The sequence below is a fragment of the Zootoca vivipara genome, chromosome 13 (genome assembly GCF_965207765.1).
Source record: "Zootoca vivipara chromosome 13, rZooViv2.hap1.1, whole genome shotgun sequence".
NCBI classification, from domain to species: Eukaryota; Metazoa; Chordata; class Lepidosauria; order Squamata; family Lacertidae; genus Zootoca; species Zootoca vivipara.
Window position 1 is genome coordinate 24,059,592 of NC_142596.1, and position 19,330 is coordinate 24,078,921.

Consider the following 19,330-nt stretch of genomic DNA (forward strand, 5'->3'; position numbering starts at 1 on the left):
GGTGACCAACCGACGGCCCATCAATAGTTCAGCGGGTGACTTGCCCGTGACAGTGCAGGGCGTGGCATGCTGCAAAAATAGCATCCGGGCAATTCGGGCTGCCCAGTCCCCCTCCAGCAGGCGAGCGATAGCCTCTTTTGCCGTCCGTACCATCCGCTCTGCCTGTCCATTAGACGATGGGTGGAACGGGGCCGACGTTGCCCCCCTAATGAAGTTGTCTGCCAGGAATGCCTTAAACTCCTGAGATACAAAGGCCATTCCATTATCCGACACGATAGTCTCAGGCAGACCGTGGGTTGCGAACAGCTGCCTCAACACCTGAATGACCGCAGCGGAGGTCATGCTGGGAACTACTGCCACTTCCAACCACTTTGAGTAGGCATCCACTACTACCAGGAATACTTTCCCTTGGTGGGGTCCCGCAAAGTCAATGTGCAGACGGCTCCAGGGAGTCCGTGCCTGCTCCCACCAGTGGACTGGTGCCCTTGGTACATCAGGTCTCACCTCCTGACATGAGGTGCATGTTCGTACCCATTTCTCAATGTCCTGGTCCATTCCAGGCCACCACACATAGCACCTAGCCAAGGATTTCATTCGGACCATACCTGGGTGCCCCATGTGGAGCGTGCCCAGCACCCTGTTCCTGAGGGGTTCTGGAATAATCACTCTGTCCCCCCACAGCAGACACCCCCGGTGCAGGGAGAGCTCATGCTGCCTGGTTTTGAATGCCCTGAAACACTCTGGCTGGGGACCCTCTGGCCATCCCCTCCCCACCCAAGCAAGGACACGGGCAAGGACGGGGTCTCTCATTGTTCGGGTGGCAATTTCGGGGGCCTTGACCGGAGGGCCCGGCAGCGCCTCTAGCATCATGACACACTCAGCAGGTGCAGGGTCCCTGTCGGAAATATGGGGCAAGGGCAAACGGCTTAGGGCATCCGCATGGCATAGATGTGTACCCTTTACATGACACAACTCATACTGATACCCATTTAAAAATATGGACCAACGTAGCATGCGAGGAGAGAGCATCTGAGGAGTCTGTTTGTGAGGGACGAACAACCCTAGCAGGGGCTTGTGATCAGTCTGAATGGTAAAAGGCCGACCATAGACATAATCATGGAATTTTTTAACACCTGCCACAATGGCCAGAGCCTCCTTGTCTATTTGAGCATAGTTGCGCTCTGTATCGGACAGAGTCCGTGAGTAAAACGAAATTGGCCTCTCTATCCCGTCAGGGTCCCTGTGACTAAGGACGGCCCCCAGACCATACTGTGATGCGTCACATGCCAACACCAGTGGCTTGGACTCGTCAAAATGGGTGAGAACACTCCGGTTCGAAAGCATACCCCTAAGCGCATCAAAAGCCCTCTGATGGACCTGGGTCCAACACCAACTACTTTTTTTTTCTAACAATCTGTGGAGGGGCTCCGCAATGGTCGCCTTATGAGGGAGAAAGGTGTGGTAAAAGTTGAGAAGGCCTAAGAAGGCCTGAAGTTCTGTTTTGTTCCCTGGCCGAGGGGCCTCCGCAATGGCCCTTGTTTTGGCTGCTGTGGGGTGAATGCCAGCTGCATCAATCTCGTACCCTAAAAAATCGACTTTGGGCACCCCAAAAACACACTTCTCCTTTTTAAGCTTAAGCCCCGCATCCTGCAATCTGATTAAAACAGCACGGACACGCTCAAGCAGGTCCTGAGCATTTTTCCCAGCGATAAGAACATCATCAAAATAGGGCAAGACCCCCGGAAGCCCTCGTAAGAGGCGCTCCATAAGCCCCTGAAAGATTCCCGGTGCCACACTGACCCCAAACTGGAGCCTTTTTACGCTAAATGCACCCTTGTGGGTGACAATGGTCTGAGCCTCAGCAGAGTGCTCTGACACTGGCAGTTGTTGGTATGCCTGAGCCAAGTCAAGCTTTGCAAATACCGTGCCCCCAGATAACGTGGCCAACAACTGAGAAACTACTGGAATAGGGTATGAATTGCCCCGTAACGCTTTGTTAATTGTACACTTGTAATCTGCGCATATGCGCACTTCCCCATTTGCCTTCAAGGGCGTGACAATCGGGGTCTCCCATCTGGCGGATTCAACAGGTTCTAATACCCCTTGGGCTACAAGTTTATCTAATTCAGCATCAATTTTTGGCTTAAGGGCGAAAGGAACTCGCCTGGGCTTAAGCCGGATGGGAGCAATACTTGGATCAAGGGCAAAATCAATAGGGGCCCCCTTGTAACACCCCAGGGATCCATCAAAAAGCATTGCAAACTCCTGGTACAAGACATCAAATTTTTCATTAGTCACTGTAACAGAATTAAGCCCCGAAATCCCCAGTCCCAATGCTGGAAACCAGTCCGTGCCCAACAGACTGGGACGGTTACCCTTAGCAATCACAAGCTTCAGTACGGCTGTCCTGGCTCTGAACTGTACCTTGACGGAGCACATTCCCAAAATTGAAATGCGGCCTGCCGTGTATGACTGCAGTGTGACTGGAAAAGTCTCCAATGAGGGAAACTTACCCCCCGGAAAGAAGGAGCGGGCAGTTCGGTCGGAGACCATGGAAAATCCTGACCCAGAGTCAACTTCCATGTCGCAGGGATGCCCTTCAATCTGGACCCGGATGGTTGTCTTCTCCTGTGCGGGGAAGGGTACGGTCTTCCCATTTATTACGGTGAGGTAGTTGCAGTCATCAACGAGGTGAGTGCTGGATGCAGATCTGCGGTGCGAAGATCTCGGGGGCACTGCAGAATCAGAGGTGGCAGAACGACAGACCCTTGCAAGGTGGCCCAACCGGCCACATGCCCGGCACGTGACATCACGGAAACGACAATTTTTCCTGTCGTGGTTTCCCCCACAGCCGGCACAAGCGGGGCGATGGTTTTTGGATGCAGTGGTACTCTGGCGGACCAACTCAACCCCTTGCACGGGGCTCTGGTCTGGACTGGCTACAGGGTCTCCTGTGAAATGGGTGGTGTTCAACGGTGCTTTCGCTGGCTTGATTACGTCAGCGGACTCTTCCTTCTCTGTGGCTTCCGTGGCAATGGCTTCCTGCAGAGCGGAGGCAAGGGTGACCTCTTCTTTCGCGATGATGCGGCGGCGGGCCTTGCTGCTACTGAGGCCACAGACAAAACGGTCTCTCAGGCTTTCCTCGAGGTTGGAGAACCCACAATGCTGTGCAAGCTTCCGGAGCTCAGCTAGAAACGTTGCCACAGGCTCCCCTGCTTGCTGCTGCCGTTTGTAGAAATCGACCCGCCTGGACATCTTGGTTGCAGTCGGAGCCAAATGACTAGTCATTTTGGCTATGATGTCTCTCAAAGAGGCATCCTGTAGTTTAACTGGTGCCAGCAGTGCCTTTGCTAGCTCAAAGGTCTCTGGGCCACAACAACTGAGAAATGTGGCCCTCTTCTTGGCGGCGTCTGTAATACCCCTTGCTGTTGCATAGAACTCGAACCGCTCTGCATAATCTTCCCATTTGTGTGGAGAGCTGAGCTGGAAGGGTTCCAACACTCTGCCGGCCTCCATTCCGCGGCTGGTCAGGCTGACTGATGCTGGTCAGTGAGGGCTTGAGCGTGAACAGCAGTTTTCGTTACTCAACCCTCGAACTCGGAACCTGGGCCAAGGGAATGTCTCCTTGCAGCCTCAGAATTCCGATCCCATCCTCGTCGCCAGTTGTTATGTTGTGAGTGTGATTTCAGCTCTTCGTGAAGTCAGCTCAGAAGTGATTCAGCATACTAGCAAGGAACTGCTAGGAGTCAAGTATAACAAGAACAGTCTTCTTTATTGCAGTAGGAATCTTGACTGACTGGAGGGAAAGGGTGAGCTCCTTTTATACTCTCAGGAGCAGGGGTTGGGGAAAGGATACATTTAGATTTTGGCGGGAACCTATCAGAGTGAGGATCCAAATTGTGCTAACAAGTTAACCAATAGCAACTGTCCCCACACCCATTTGAATCGCCCAGGAGCGGGAAAGGTAGTTACAGGACTAGCAGAGAAACTCATGAACACAGATTAAACCAATACATAACAAGAATAGTACAGGAATTTCTTTCCTAATGATCTCTTTAGCGCTATACACTCTGAAGCCTTCCCACATCCTTGCCTCCCCTGAAATCCCCATTGTACTTCTCAGCAGGCCTTTCTTGTAAAATGTGGAGTCTGCCACAGTGCCATTGACAGCTATTCATTGCTGTTTTGAGTAGTCCTATTATTATTATTATTATTATTATTATTATTATTATTATTATTATTAAGAAACCAATCAATTTGGAAAGATTTTATTTTTTTAAGAGGTAAAACTACAGACTTAAAAACAAAACCAGTGAGTACAACTGGTCTCAGGAGCTCAGGAGCCATCCTTCCTGACTTTTTGTTCTTCCAACAAACTTCAGGAGAAGTCTACTTAGATCAGGTACTGCCTACCTGATCTAGGTGGGCCTAGGTGTAGGTGGGCCTGCAGAAGGCTTCAGTTGGGTGTATAGTATAGCCTTGCAGAGACAACAGCTCTTTTATCTGCCTTAGCAGGGCCCCTTGGAGCTGTCCAAGGTTCTGAAAGTTCTCTGCTTGACTGGGACTCCTGACTGCACACTGCCTGCAACCAATTCAATCCTCACACTTCCAGAGGTCTGGGCACTCCCTCACTTTCTGCCAGCCCTGGAAGAGACCATGTCTGCACCACAGGACCTCTTCACTATCTCAGCACTGCTCTGCTCTGCTCATGCATTTCATTGTTTTTATTTCACTTTGGGGTTTTTTAAATTTTTATTTATAATTTTCAGATTTATACATTTCAATAATTTTACAGTCATTTTAATATTTCAAAACTCGACATCCTTCCCCCTCTTTCTGCAGTTCCTTAAATTTATTTTTAATATCTTCTGCATATCCAAATTAACTTAGTTTGTTCATTTATTCATCTACTTTAAATATATACCCTTATGAAACTGCAGGTTATTACAATAATCCTGCCAATGTTCTTATCTGTTTACAATTTATCTGTAAATATTCAATATACTGAAAATATTACATTCTTTTATAAAAAGTTTGTTATCTTGATTTCATATTTTACCGTTTCTGCATATTCCATAAGTTTTTGTATCCATTCTTCCTTTGCTGGGACTTCTACTTTTTTCCATTTTTGGACAAGTAACAGTTTTTACCACTGTAGTAGCATACATAAGTAAGTTTCTATACAGTTTAGGTAGTTCTGTCACTATAATTCCCAAAAGAATTCTTTTGGGAATCATTTTGGTTTTTCATTTTTTTTAAAAAAAAATTGTATACCTCACCCCAGTAAAATTGGCAAAGATATATAAAAATATTCAAACCTTTGTTGGAGATGTAAAGCGGAAGTGGGAACAATGCACCATATGTGGTGGGGGTGTAAGGTGATTAAACAATTTTGGACCAAGATACACGAAGAGTTGAAAAGAATATTTAAGAGCACAATTCTCAAAAAGCCAGAAGCATATCTGTTGGGCTTAATAACCAACGATATCTCCAAAGATAAAAAGTATATATTCCTCTATGTGACAGCAGCGGGTATATTACTACAGTAGTGGCAAAAAATTGGAAAACAGGAAAAATACCAGAATTATCAGAATGGAGAATTAAGATCTGTGAATTTATGTAAATGGCAAAATTAATGGCATCAGTTAGGGGCTGCCCCAAGCAAAAAATTAAGAGAGAGTGGGAGTGTGTATATGAAAAAATATATATGAAAAAATTTGGATATGGAATTTAAGTTTAACATAAATGTAAAAGGAAAGACTCGCAAGGAAACAAGATGATATTATAAAGGGTATGACTATTAAGTATAAATAACTGCTAACACAACAAGAAACAATAATACAAATGCCAATAAGATCTCATATGGGTGAAGGAAAGTCAGACGGGGGGAGGGAAGTAGAGGGTGGTATTTGGAAAATTATTGAGAATGTGATATAAAAGTAAAATGGTTGTGTTTGTAATTTGAATTATTTTGAATTATTGTGGTTGTAAGTCCCCCCCCTAGTTTTTACTTCTCTTTCTGCCACAAAAATGTTTATATTTATTCCTGACAACATACTCTAAAACTCTAGATAACCCCACTCAGTGGTTTCAGGTAGATGGGGGATAAAATCGAACCTTGAGGAACCCCACATTGAAGGCTCCACTGAGCCGAAGAGGACTCCCCAAGCATCACCCTCTTGTTCATTTCAAGTTGAAATTATAAACCCTTTTAAAAATAAATAAATAAATAAATAAATAAATAAATGTAAGAATAGCATTGATTAGACCGCGACTTTGCATACATCTGAGCTTTAATGTAAGTATTACTGTCTTTACCCTGTGTGTCTCCCTCTGATTTCACTACTTTCACTCCACACACACACAATGCATGAACCTGCTAGCTCAGGATAATACTTTGTGCCTCTGATTCAGATGCATCCGACCTAGCCCACAAAAGCTTATGCCATAATGAAATCTGTTAGTCTTTAAGGTGCCACAACACTCTGCTTTTCAGGCAGAACATGGAAAGTGTCACAAATGTCTGGTAGAACACTCTGCTGGTTTGCAGTAGACCAGAGACGGTTTCTTGTTCCTTATTATTTCACAACTAGTCTCATTCAGCCCGTTAAGAAAACGGGCGCTAGAGGTGCGACGGGGCTGCGGCCTTCCCTCCCTTTCTGTGCTCGGCCCCGGGGCATGCCAGGAACGCAATTAAACAAAGCGCTCTCCTGTCATGTCCCACAGCCGAGCGCAGAGAGGGAGGGGAGGCCGCGGCCCCGCCGCTCCTCCCACGGGCCAGGCAGGGTTGTCAGGAGGAGGAGGCGGTGGACCAAGATGGCGGCATCGGGCTCCGGGGCCATGGTGGCGGGAGCCGGACCAGGCTCCCGCCGCCACGGCCCCGGAGCCCGATGCCGCCATCTTGGTCCGCCGCCGCAGGGGGACGGGAGGCAGAGGGTTGAGGGGGGGAGAGAGCACACGCGTCTACGTCCCGCCTCTTCGTCCAGTCCCTGTGTCCGTGGGGCACATGTGCATTAGCTCAAACCCAGGGACACAGGGAATACTGGACACAGAGACACAGGGACTTTATTATATAGGATAGCAACAAAACAACTTTCCACATCTAAACTAGAATACTGAAACAAAGAAAACTCCAGGAGTGGACTTGTGCAGGAAAAGGCCATAAGTTCAGTTCTGTTTTGATGTTAAAACAACAACAACAACAACAACAACAACAACAACAACAACGTGGGCTCAGAATGTGTTCAGGGACACAGCGGTCTTTCATTCTAACAATATGTTTTTTGTACCCAACTTGGGAGTTCTGGTAAGAACATAAAGTAGGTCTGACAAATCTGAAGTCTGCACCCTCATCAGCTGACCTAACAATGGTTTTTTCTATAAAGCTCTTCTCCATCATCACCATCATCCCCCCCCCTCTCTCTCTCTTCATTTTCTCCACTGCCTCAGTTCAGCCTTGGATGGAGATTCTTTTTCCATACTCACAGCCTGATCAGTGCAATCCTACCAAGGCCACACATAAAACAATGCTGGGCAGCCTGTTCTCTTAGCATTGGGCCGAAGGAGACAGTGACATCTGGCAGATTGGAACACAAATAATCCCAGCTGGGACAAGCATGCTGGGCTGAATCGCCCCTGCCAGGTGCGGAAATATCCAACTGATTTATGAGACTCTGAAAGGGAGATCATAAAAATGGAAAGGCCTTGGATCTGCTAGCATTTCTTTGTTTGAATAAACAAAACTGGACGCAAACTTAAAGACCTGCTGCAACCTAGGTCAAAGAAGAAAATGAAGTGGTGCAACCTGAAATCATATGTTTGTGGTGCAAGCTGCAATTGAGGGGGGGGGAATTCAATTCACTTTGAATTTAAAGGCAAACTGACCTAATTCACGCTTTCCGAAACAATACAAGAACTGAAACACAGTCACCATATGGTCCACCTTTCAAAATTCACACTTCTCTGAATTTTGCACTGCACTTCTCCAACCTTGCAACTTTTACAAAAACACATATATATTACAAAAGCCCCAATACATATATTGGGGAAAGGCATACATTGGGGGGGAGGATAGTGAAAGTAACTTTCAAAAGTGTTATACTTGGGGAAAGTGCTTGCCTGCCCCCCCAAAGTGTAAATGACTCAAAACTGAATACAGAAATGTATTTACCAGGAAATTTTTGCACTAAAATACAGGCCAATTTTCATTCACAAGTTGCTACAGGAACTGTTTTGGGGAAAGCCATGGCTGTTTAAAGTGGCATGATGCTGCTTCAGCTGCATAGTGCCAATGTGGTAAGATAGAAAGATATAGAGGGATATCCAACGAAATTATACTCATAGTAGACCTACTGAAATTTATGGACCCAAGTCCACTTATTTCCATGGGTCTATTCCAGGGATCAGCAACCTTTTTCAGCCGTGGGCCGGTCCACCATCCCTCAGACCATGTGGTGGGGCGGACTATATTTTTGGGGGGAAAGTGAACAAATTCCTATGCCCCACAAATAACCCAGAGATGCATTTTAAGTAAAAGCACATATTCTACTCATGTAAAAACACCAGGCAGGCAGGCCATAAAAATAACCCAGAGATGCATTTTAAAGAAAAGGACACATTCTACTCATATAAAAACATGCTGATCCCTGGACTGGATCCCTGGACTGGATCCGGCCCACAGGCCTTAGGTTGCATACCCCTGACTTAGCTGGAGAGAGAGAGAGAGAGAGAGAGAGAGAGAGAGAGAGAGAGAGAGAGAGAGAGAGAGAGAGAGAGAGAGAGAGAGAGAGAGAGAGATTACGGCCATTGGCCCATCACACAACAATTTCCCAAACAATTTCCCAAACCAACATATATGTACTTAAACTTCCAAATTAGAGAGAGAGAGAGAGACTTATCTATCTCTATCTATTGTTACTTTTAACAGTAGCAATAACATTGGATTGGTTAATCATCTCCATCAGTAAAGGCTTGATTAAGATGTAGTCTAAAAAGAAACAGATCCCTTTAATTATGCCTTTTTTTTTTACAGGAGACCTTTTGTAACATTCCATTGTTCCTTATTCTAACAAAGATCCATTGGAGCCAGCTCTTTCCCCCTTTCCCTCTTCTCTCCCCCCACTCACAGCCCATCTTAAGTTACTCACTTTGTCTTTCTTTTCATGTCCCCCTCCTTAAAGGTCTGGGCAAAGAGAGGCCCTTCTCATGCATTAACATGAGGACAAAGCCAGAAGGCTGCCTCCTCTCCAGCTGGAACGGAACCAGTCCTGCCTCCTAATCAAAAATATAGCTTGAAAGAGGGCCAGTGGAGAGTATTATACCAAATGAACTCCCAGGTGTGAAAAAGAGGTAAGGAATAAGAAGCCATGCACATCTAGCACCGAGATGAAACAGTCATTATTCAAACACAATAATGGAGAAAGGGTGCAAACCTGATCCTAAGGTATGGAAATTGAGTAACAGAGAGAAACTAAAATGGACAGATTTGACTATCTCTTGCTACAACGGGTGAGTGAATCCAAAATCCACTGTAGGGCAATATTGAAGACCCTTTGACTTCGGGGGTGGGAAATCAAAATGCAGAAGCTATACATATATATATAGCGGGTGTTGTGGCTACCTTTGAGTAACGACCCTCCACATCTGCTTGTCTTTCAGATGTTTTTATTGGTGTATATTATTTACAGTGCAAAGTGTCCATAAAACATGTCTGCCTCAGTCTGAGTCAGAATCTCGCAATGTTTGCTTTCTGTTTCACGCCCAACATAACAGCCTGGGAACCCCGAAGCGCCTCCCCCTGCTCCAATGGGGAGTCGTTCGCCTCAATTCCAGCATGGGGGGGAAAGGCCTTCCTGCTGATTGTCTGCCGGTCCCTTCTTCCACTGCTCTCTCTCCCTTCCCTTGGAGCAAGGGCTCTCTGATGCTGTCAGAGCCTCGGTTCTCCCTTTCTGTTTCCTGGCTCTTGTAATCTGATCCTGTGCTTGACTTACTGCTTGGCAAGGAACTCGACCTGATGAGGGGGGGTTGTTCCCTATAAGCCTTCCCCCTTACACTGTGTGTGTGTGTGTGTGTGTGTGTGTGTGTGTGTGTGTGTGCATTTTGCCTTGGTGGTGGCAGCCTCTCCTCTACCTTGTCTGTTCTCCAGCAGCCACTGTGAGCTGCCCAAGAGAGGAAGCTGGCAGCAGTGGCCATGGAGAGGCAACAGGGGAGCTCATTCACAGTCCCCACTGCCACCCCTGCCGCTTAGGACAAGCACTGGCTCATCCACCTCCCTGGTGGCGATGGCAGTGGTGGGGGGAATAGGGACATTCTGGGATCAGATCAGAAGCCATGGTGGCTTTCGTAATTCCGGGACTGACCCTAGAAAATAGGGGCACTTTGAGGGTATGGATCATAGCCATCATGGGCGAACCCTCTTGGAGACAGAGAACTGGGCCAGATGGTCCCCCGTTTCATCTAATCAAGCAAGGCTCTTCTTCTTTTCTTTTTTTTAAAAATGTGTTTTTTTAAATGCTGATTAGTTTGTGGAACAGCATCTTCAAACTACAAACATTATTTGAACTCATCGAACTTGCCATGTTCGGAAATTGGAAGATGGGGCAAACCTATTTTCACAACATTACTAAATATTTAATATTTTGCCATGGAGAAAAATATCTGCAGTTTGGACCTGTGTGCCATGAAAAAATGCAAAATGTTCACTGTGAGATATGCAGTTTTCCCCACCCCCAGGAGAGAGTGAGAAAGAGTGGGGGAAATCTATTTATAATATCAGGCCATCTGCTTTCTTGTTTAGTCAACTCCCTGGTGTGCTTGTGTACATCTTGTTGGCATGATGGACAATCTAGCATATACATTGTGCGGATTGCTGGAAGTGCAGCAGCAAGGATCATTATGAATGTGACTTAAGGGTTAATTCTGCTACTGTTAAAGTCAGCTAGCCAAGGGGAGGATGGGTGAAAGTGTTGCTTAGCAACCAGAAAGAGTGGCAAGATCCTCACACTGAGGTAGCACTCCCCCCCCCCCCGCCGCCCCGCATTGGCTATGTAGTTCCGAGGGAGATTTTCCTATGTGTGTTTGGGTGAATGTATTCTTGCTATGTGCAAGGCTTGAACTCAAAAAGTTTCCACACATGCTCACCTACCTCTCTCTATCCTCCATCCAGGCAACTAACAACCATTCTCAGAGTTCAAGGATACATTCCACCCTGGCAAAAACACTCAAAGACTGTGCAGAGCATGACCTGAAGAGAGGGATGGTGTCCTGAGAATATTTCCCCAAGGGCCACTTAGCCTGGCCCCTCTTCCGTTTTACTTGGTTAGCAGCTGGGATCGAGCTGAATGCCTCTTGATCCCTGCCATATGTGTCACACCAGATTTCCCAAACAGAGTTCTGTCCCCACATTCATAACCATGTGTAGAATTTGGCTTAATGAACCAGCCCAACCTGCCTGAAACTTTTCAAATCAACAATCATCTTTCCAACAACTTTATAAGGTCAGCCACCATAAATGATAATTCACATGACAACCAAGGTGGAGAGAAAGTGGCTTCCCTAAGGCCACCCAGCAGGTTTCTGAAATTTAGCTGCTCTGGCTCCTACCTCATGTGTCCAACCATTCCATTAAACTAGGAGTCAGCAAACTTTTTCTGCAGGGGGCCGGTCCACTGTCCCTCAGACCTTGTGGGGGGCCGGATTATATCCTTTGGGGGGGGGGATGAACAAATTCCTATGCCCCACAAATAACCCAGAGATGCATTTTAAATAAAAGCACACATTCTACTCATGTAAAAACACGCTGATTCCCAGACTGTCTGCCGGCTGGGTTCATAGCTGCCAAGTTTTCCCTTTTCTCGCGAGGAAGCCTATTCAGCATAATGGAAAATCCCTTTAAAAAAGGGATAACTTGGCAGCTATGGCTGGGTTTAGAAGGAGATTGGGTCTGGATCCGGCCCCTGGGCCTTAGTTTGCTTACCCATGCATTAAACCAACCCTGACAGTCCCCCTTTTCAACAAGCTTTTAAAGGTGGAGAGTCTTATCTCTTTCTGGTTCTGTATTGCATATGAAATTGTTTGGATATATGTTTTTTTCATAGATAATCACTTCAGGATGTTTCAAGGAAGGAAGGAAGGAAGGAAGGAAGGAAGGAAGGAAGGAAGGAAGGAAGGAAGGAAGGAAGGAAGGAAGGAAGGAAGGAAGGAAGGAAGGGTGGGTAACCATTGACCCACGGGCTTAAGTTGGTCTGACCAGCATCCTCAATTGGCCTGCGAGGCCATTTCAGTCAAGCCACAACTAAACCCGATATATGTACCATATATTCATATACAAGTACTGCCCAAAGGGCTTGTTGGGTTCCATTGGTGAGAAGAAACACTCTATTTTGATAATAAAAAAAACCATTTTCCCTCTTCCTAAGGCGGAGGTTTATATTCAAAGCACTTCCTCCAGCACTTTGAATATAAATTCCTTTCTCTGCAAAGACTTCAAAGGGCCCCCTTTAATTGACCACCAGCTGATTACTGGTGAGGTTCTTTGAGATGCGCCCCCATGCATCTTCCAAGGAGGTTATGTTATAGCAATGTCTTCTGAACTTTGGCAGGTGTCAATTGCCTGATGTCATTATGGTACCATATGATTGGCACCCCCTGTCCATGTTGGCCTGTTACAAGTAGGGAGAGAGAAAGATCTGCCCTGTCTCCCAACCCCCAAATTTTTGTCTGTAAGGAGAAATTTGAGGAAACCACCAAGAGAATGTTCATTCAGCTTTGACTCCTAGTGGGTCTGCACCCTACTGGGAGCTGGAGGACCTTAAGAATCAAATAGAGGATGCTAGTCCAAGCATTTTCTAATTATTCTACAGCTAGCCTCGTGGCATATGGTTGAAGAGAAGAGGGACTTACCTAGCATTCCTTTGTTGGAGCGTGACAAGCACATATCCTTCTCAGCGCTGGGTAGAACAAAGCCAACCACAAAGACCTCCACCCCATCTGCCATCAGTGCCAAGCCGAGGACAGTAAACAGCATCCATTGGAAGCGTCCATGACCGCATTCCTCAATGATGTTTTCATACTGGTGGGCCAGCTGCTCCTCGTCCTCCATCTTCTCTGCCATGAGGTCGGCGTGGTCTCTAAACTCATCAGCCACCTCTGGGGCTTTCTTCTTCTTCTGCTTCTTGAGGTCATCTGGGTGAGGGATGCCCTGGTACTCTCCTTCATAGACTTCATCATCTTCATCGTGCCCTTCAGTAGCATCACTTTGAGCATCTTCCTCTTGACCAGGCTCCTCCCCACTTTGATAATATCCATCATTGGGAGCATAACCTCCATAGCCGCCATCTTGGTACCGGTAATCATCAGAAACTTGGTTCACTTTGTTTCTTTGGCCATCATCCATTTTGAGTGTATATGTCTAGATATATTTAGCACAGTGTGTGGTTTTTATACTCTAACGTACTATACGCTATTTCTTATTTTAGTTGTCCAGTTTGTGCTGCTAGCTACACAAGCATAGCTTCTCCTTTGGAGACTGTCTTGATGTACAATAAAAATGCCCTGATTCTGAGAAAGCTCTCTGCTGGCGTTGTTGTCAATTAGGAATGGTATCCTCCCAGAGAACCATTGTATAGTACTTTTTAAAAAGCTCAGCGCTGCCTTATCATCTGTTTTACTTCTTTCAGCTATCAAGAGATATGGAAGGGATCAGCAATTTGGTATGACCAGGAACCGGTGGGGTTTGGCAGGTTGTTGATTTTGCTGATTCATTCTGCCGTGGAAGGTCAAGCCCTGGGGAAGAAAGAGAAAACAACAATGACTTGTGAATGCAAGGAAAGGTCTCAGCAAAAGGCAGGCTGCATCTGATGGCAAGCTTTTTTTTTTAATTGCAGAGGCACATAAAGGAACACAATATTATGGCACACAGACATAAAGGTGATTTGATCTTATTGGTAGAGACAGTAAAGGAATTCATCTGGTTCATTTATTTTTTAAGAGACCACCTGATTTGCACTTTTCAGCTCTCAGCTCAAATGTGTAAAAAATGCATATTTTGGGGCTAAGATACATACAAAAAAATGTGCATTTTATAAAAGTGTGTGTTTTTCACAAAACGCATATGTTGTGGTGGGAAATGCATATGAGCGCAACACAATTTTTCATGCAGATTTAAAAAACAACAACAAAACATTTCCAGATTGATGATGAAACACAACAGAACACAACTACAAAAGTGACATGAACTGTAAGTGGACCGATATATTCGTTCCTAGTTATCTCGGTAAACTAGCTGTGTGACTTATTTATTTATTTACAGCATAAAAACACACACAACACAAAATATGTCAAGCTTACAGTTTACAGTATAAAAACACAAAACGCATAACACAATAACAAATGAAAGTGAAAGACCATAGATTGTTTAATTAGCCAAAGGCCTGGGAGAAGGGTTATTTAATTTTTTTGCCAGATGCCTAAAGATGTGTAATAAAGGCACCAAGTGAGCTTCCTTGTGGAGAGCATTCCACAAATGAGGAGGCACTGCAGAAAAGGCCTGTGTTGCCACCCTCCAGAACTCTAATGGACTTGTATGATTCTGTAATAATTCAATAGATTAGGTATCACTGCTTGTATTTTAAAAGAAACCCCCCAACTTTCTACTCCTCATAAGACCAGGAAAATAGACATTCAATTGTTTCTGCAATGAATGATGAAATATCTGAAGGGAGAGGAAAGACCAAATGTGTTTTCCAGAGGTTTCTTGGTAGCAGGGTGGGGTGGTCAAGTTCCATTGGCCTTCGTAACTCCTTAGCATCCTTCCATGGACAAAAGGAACAGAAATCATGTGCAAAATAAGTCCAATTCTGCCAACAAGGAAATTCAAAGGCAGTAGCTTTGAAGGAACAGTTGAGGGAGGGAGGGAGGGAGGGAGGGAGGGAGGGAGGGAGGGAGGGAGGGAGGGAGGGAGGAAGGAAGGAAGGAAGGAAGGAAGGAAGGAAGGAAGGAAGGAAGGAAGGAAGGAAGGAAGGAAGGAAAGTTTCAGCTAGACTTTGTGGAGCAGCTCACAGATAAGAGAATCAGCCAGGGTAGATGAAATGGTTTCCACAGATTCTGCAGCATCTTCAAGAAGACAAAAATAAATGATTGAGACAGCTTGCCAATTGCGTACATGTTTCCCTCACTACTACAAGCATGGCATCTCAGTACAACACAGTTGTCCCCAGAACACTGGGAGAAGTCCAAGTCCTAGCACCAGCCGGACGTTCTGCAGTCTTTAAAAACAAGTTATGAGCAAGGTTGGGGGATGGAATATAGAAGAAGGAACAATGAGGTGCTTTAGGTGATCAATGCCTACAACATGAAGTCAGTACCCCACCCCCATTGCTGCTCTGCTGGCATGCACAAATTATGCTCTAGGTGTCTAAAATCCTACACATACATTCAGAATCTGGGCAGTCAGTCCCCAGATTAAATCTTTGAATCAAAAACACAATTGCACATAAAGAAGTTTGGATCTACTTTCTCATCTCCCCGCTGCCAGCATGTACAGAATTTTATTTGCTTATCCCAAGCTACCAGCATGAGAAGCAGATCAGGGAAAGCCAAGCCTGCTCAGCCATACTGCCACCATCGTCTGGTCCTCCAGTCCTGAGCCAGGGGAAGCTCAGGTTGTTTCTGGATGTCCTTGGGATTCACAAAGACAAGAGCCAAGCAGTCCAGTCACTGTCTTCTGAGGCCCAAGAGCATTACTCAGTAGTGTATGACCAGGGGGGCAGGTGCCAGAAGAAGAAGAAGAAGAAGAAGAAGAAGAAGAAGAAGAAGAAGAAGAAGAAGAAGAAGAAGAAGAAGAAGAAGAAGAAGAAGAAAGGAAGGAAGGAAGGAAGGAAGGAAGGAAGGAAGGAAGGAAGGAAGGAAGGAAGGAAGGAAGGAAGGAAGGAAGGAAGGAAGGAAGGAAGGAGAGGCAAAAAGTAGGTGAGAAGTAAAATTGGTGTGGCAATGGATGGAACTCCCTCTGTATAGAAGGTTATATTCCATCCATGCAAAAACCAGATTTCTATCTAGAGAGTGGGGCAGAGGCTCCAACTTGAGCTCAAGATTGAGGGGGCCCGGCGTGCATGCTCATGTGTGATGTCATGACATGCACATATCACATCATCGGGAGGAGGCTGAGCCCAGAGCCCAGCATGTACCATACTAAGCTCTGTGCTTGGCCTCCACTCCCTCAACATTGAGAAGACATATTGGCCCCATAGATCTGGCATCCCTGGTCATGGCAGAAGGAGGAAGGAAGGAAGGAAGGAAGGAAGGAAGGAAGGAAGGAAGGAAGGAAGGAAGGAAGGAAGGAAGGAAGGAAAGATCCAGACAAATAAAAGGCATCATCACATGCCAGCCAGGAAGAAGAAGAAGAAGAAGAAGAAGAAGAAGAAGAAGAAGAAGAAGAAGAAGAAGAAGAAGAAGAAGAAGAAGAAGAAGAAGAAGAAGAAGAAGAAGAAGAAGAAGAAGAAGGAGAAGAAGAAGAGGAAGAAGAAGAAGAAGAAGAAGAAGAAGAAGAAGAAGAAGAAGAAGAAGAAGAAGAAGAAGAAGAGGAGGAGGAGGAGGAGGAGGAGGAGGAGGAGGAGGAGGAGGAGTAGTTTGGATTTGATATCCCACTTTATCACTACCCGAAGGAGTCTCAAAGCGGCTAATAATCTCCTTTCCCTTCCTCCCCCACAACAAACACTCTGTGAGGTGAGTGGGGCTGAGAGACTTCAAAGAAGTGTGACTAGCCCAAGGTCACCCAGCAGCTGCATGTGTAGTGTAGCTCTTAACTACTACACCACACTGGCTACACCCCAAGGAGGAAGCAGGCCCAGTAAGGGCTTAACGAGGCAACATATGATTTTATTTATCTCTGGCATTTATATACCACATTCTCCTCCAAGGAGCTCAATGCTGTGTACATGGTGCTCCCCTCCACATTTTATCCTCACAACAACTCTGTGAAGTAGGTTAGGCTGTGAGGCAGTGATTGGCCCAAGGTCCCTTAGTGAGCGGCACAACCAAGGGGTGATTTGAACCCTGGTCTCCCAGGGCCTGGTCTGACAGTCTAACACACTATAACACACTGCCTCTCAGACATAGCCTAAGGGTAGTCCAGGGGACCTGACAGAGAGGCCTGGAGGGCCACATCCAGTCCCAGGCCTGGTTTTCTTCAGCCCCAGTACAAACTACACACTAGATAACATACCATCACAACATTACAGTGATATAGCTTAGATGTGGTTCCTGTGTTAAGGGGGTTGGACTAGATGACCCTTGGGGACATCCAGCTTTACACAAACACAGAAACTACTCATGGGATGGGGCAGAAGCATGTTCAGTATAATTGGATTGCTTGAATTGAATCATTTTGTTTGTTTATGGTGTTTTTTTTATCTTCTGTACACTGGCGAAGGAAAGGGGGCAGGGGGAGAGCACCGCCCCCGGCACTATCAGGTGCACCCCCCCACTGCACCGGCACCACGCCCCGCGGGTGCCACCCCCCACCCCCGGGGCGCATGTCACACACCATGGGGCACGTGTCAGCCACGCCCCCGCCTCCTCTACGCTCCCGGGTGCCAGAGCATGCAGCTCCATCACTGCTTCTGTACACACACAGCAGATAAGTACAACTCTCATTTCATTACCAGTGCCCCACCGGCCCTGGAAATAATGAATTTCAATCAGGCCCGTGAATAGTGGAAAGCAAATTGTACCAAAACTTATTAACACCCTGCAGCTCCCGCTTTCCATAGGAGGAGAAAATGTGTATAACTGGGGCGGGTGAGGAATCTAGCTCTTCCCTTCTCTTGAGCTTTCAGCTCTTAACATGCAAAAAAAACAACGTTAGTTGATGAGCTGTGATTGCTTCCTTCAATTCCTTGAAAAACCAATAATCTTTGGGATACTTTTGCAGTGCCCTGGGGTAGTTGATTTCATTTAGATGAAATGAAATGAAAACAAACAGCGGTGTGTTTTGATTTGGGCTTTACAGAGTTTCCTGCCCTGTTCAAACCTCTCGTGACTTGTTTTCTGCCCCTAACATCAACCCCTGGAACTTGACATGGGCTGTGGGTGGTTTTATTGGCAGAAAATAAAATAGCTTCCAGCAATAACATTTTTTAAAATAAGAAAAAGACAGCTTTGCTTAAAAGGAGTCAGCAAAGCAACATTCCTTCTAGCCTTTAATAACATAAATTTAACCTTTGTCGTTTCAGTGGCTTTTCTGATTTTTTTTTAAAAATGGATTGTTTGGGTTTATAAAGGTGAAGCAATAGGATTGTTCAAAACATCAATTAAAAAAAGAAAAAGAAAGAACCATGGAAAAGGTTGTGTTTTTTAAAGCATGAGCAGCTGATTCCCCCTTCCTGCCACTTTGGATTCATATCACTGCTCCCAAAAATGCTAGGTTGTTTTTCTGTTAAATACATGCTTCTCTTCCTAAAAATGAGGCACTGTAGCCCTTGTTAACATTCAAAGTAGAGAGAAAGGAGCCTGCTACAAGCAGAGTTCTGAGATCTTTAAATTAAGCCTAGGAAACCTTGGTCATGCAACAGGAATCATCTAAAAGTAGAGTTCTATTTTGGTAGCAACTTGGGACGGAACAATCCTAACTACTTCACATAGACACCAAAGAGTCTGAAATGGTAAAGACTGGCTAGGAAAGAAATCTTGGGATGATAGTGGACAGCTGAGTGAAATGTTGAGCCTGCTGTGACCTAAAAGGGGGCATTTCCTGCTACTCTTCCTGTGCTAGTATGGAATGCCATCCCCTCTGTTGTAATGCCCTGAATACCCCAGGAAGAGTGATTGGTTGTTAAACCACTCTGAAGATTGTAGTTCTTTGGGGGGAATGAGGATCTCCTAACAACTCTCAGCACCTTTACTAAACTACACTTCCCAGGATTCTTTGGGAGAAGCCATGACTGTTAAAGTGGCACCGTACTGCTTTAAATGTATATTGCAGATGTGGCCTTAGTTTGCACACTTTAATCCAGGAACATACTTTTTTGCATCTGACTCCCCTGTTAAGATTTTCTTCCCTTTTCTTTGACACCTCATGCATTTTCTTTGTCCATTTAAAAATATTTATATGCTGCCCTTTACCCAACTGATTCCGGGGAGGTAGACTTGCCATACATCAGGAAAATTCCTGAGACCTCCAGGTATAGGGCAGTATATAAATCCAATGAATGAATGACATGTCCTGGTTTTCAAGTGTAAAAATGGTGTCGGGGGGAATTTTGCCAAATTGGCAAAATGTCAGGGAAAACCCAGATGTATAGAAAAAGCAGTGGAAACAGCTCAAAAAACTTAAAAT

The 19,330-nt window shown here is 45.6% G+C and overlaps 1 protein-coding gene across 1 annotated transcript in view; it reads right to left on the bottom strand.

The window, feature by feature from the left end:
• SV2B (synaptic vesicle glycoprotein 2B) overlaps positions 1 to 19,330 on the bottom strand; it is a 71,653-nt gene that overhangs the window by 27,048 nt on the left and 25,275 nt on the right. The window contains exon 2 of the mRNA XM_035132182.3: positions 12,901 to 13,782. Within this exon, the coding sequence (XP_034988073.3) occupies positions 12,901 to 13,393 (493 nt within the window). The 5' untranslated portion in view covers positions 13,394 to 13,782. The remainder of the gene's footprint in view (positions 1 to 12,900; positions 13,783 to 19,330) is intronic.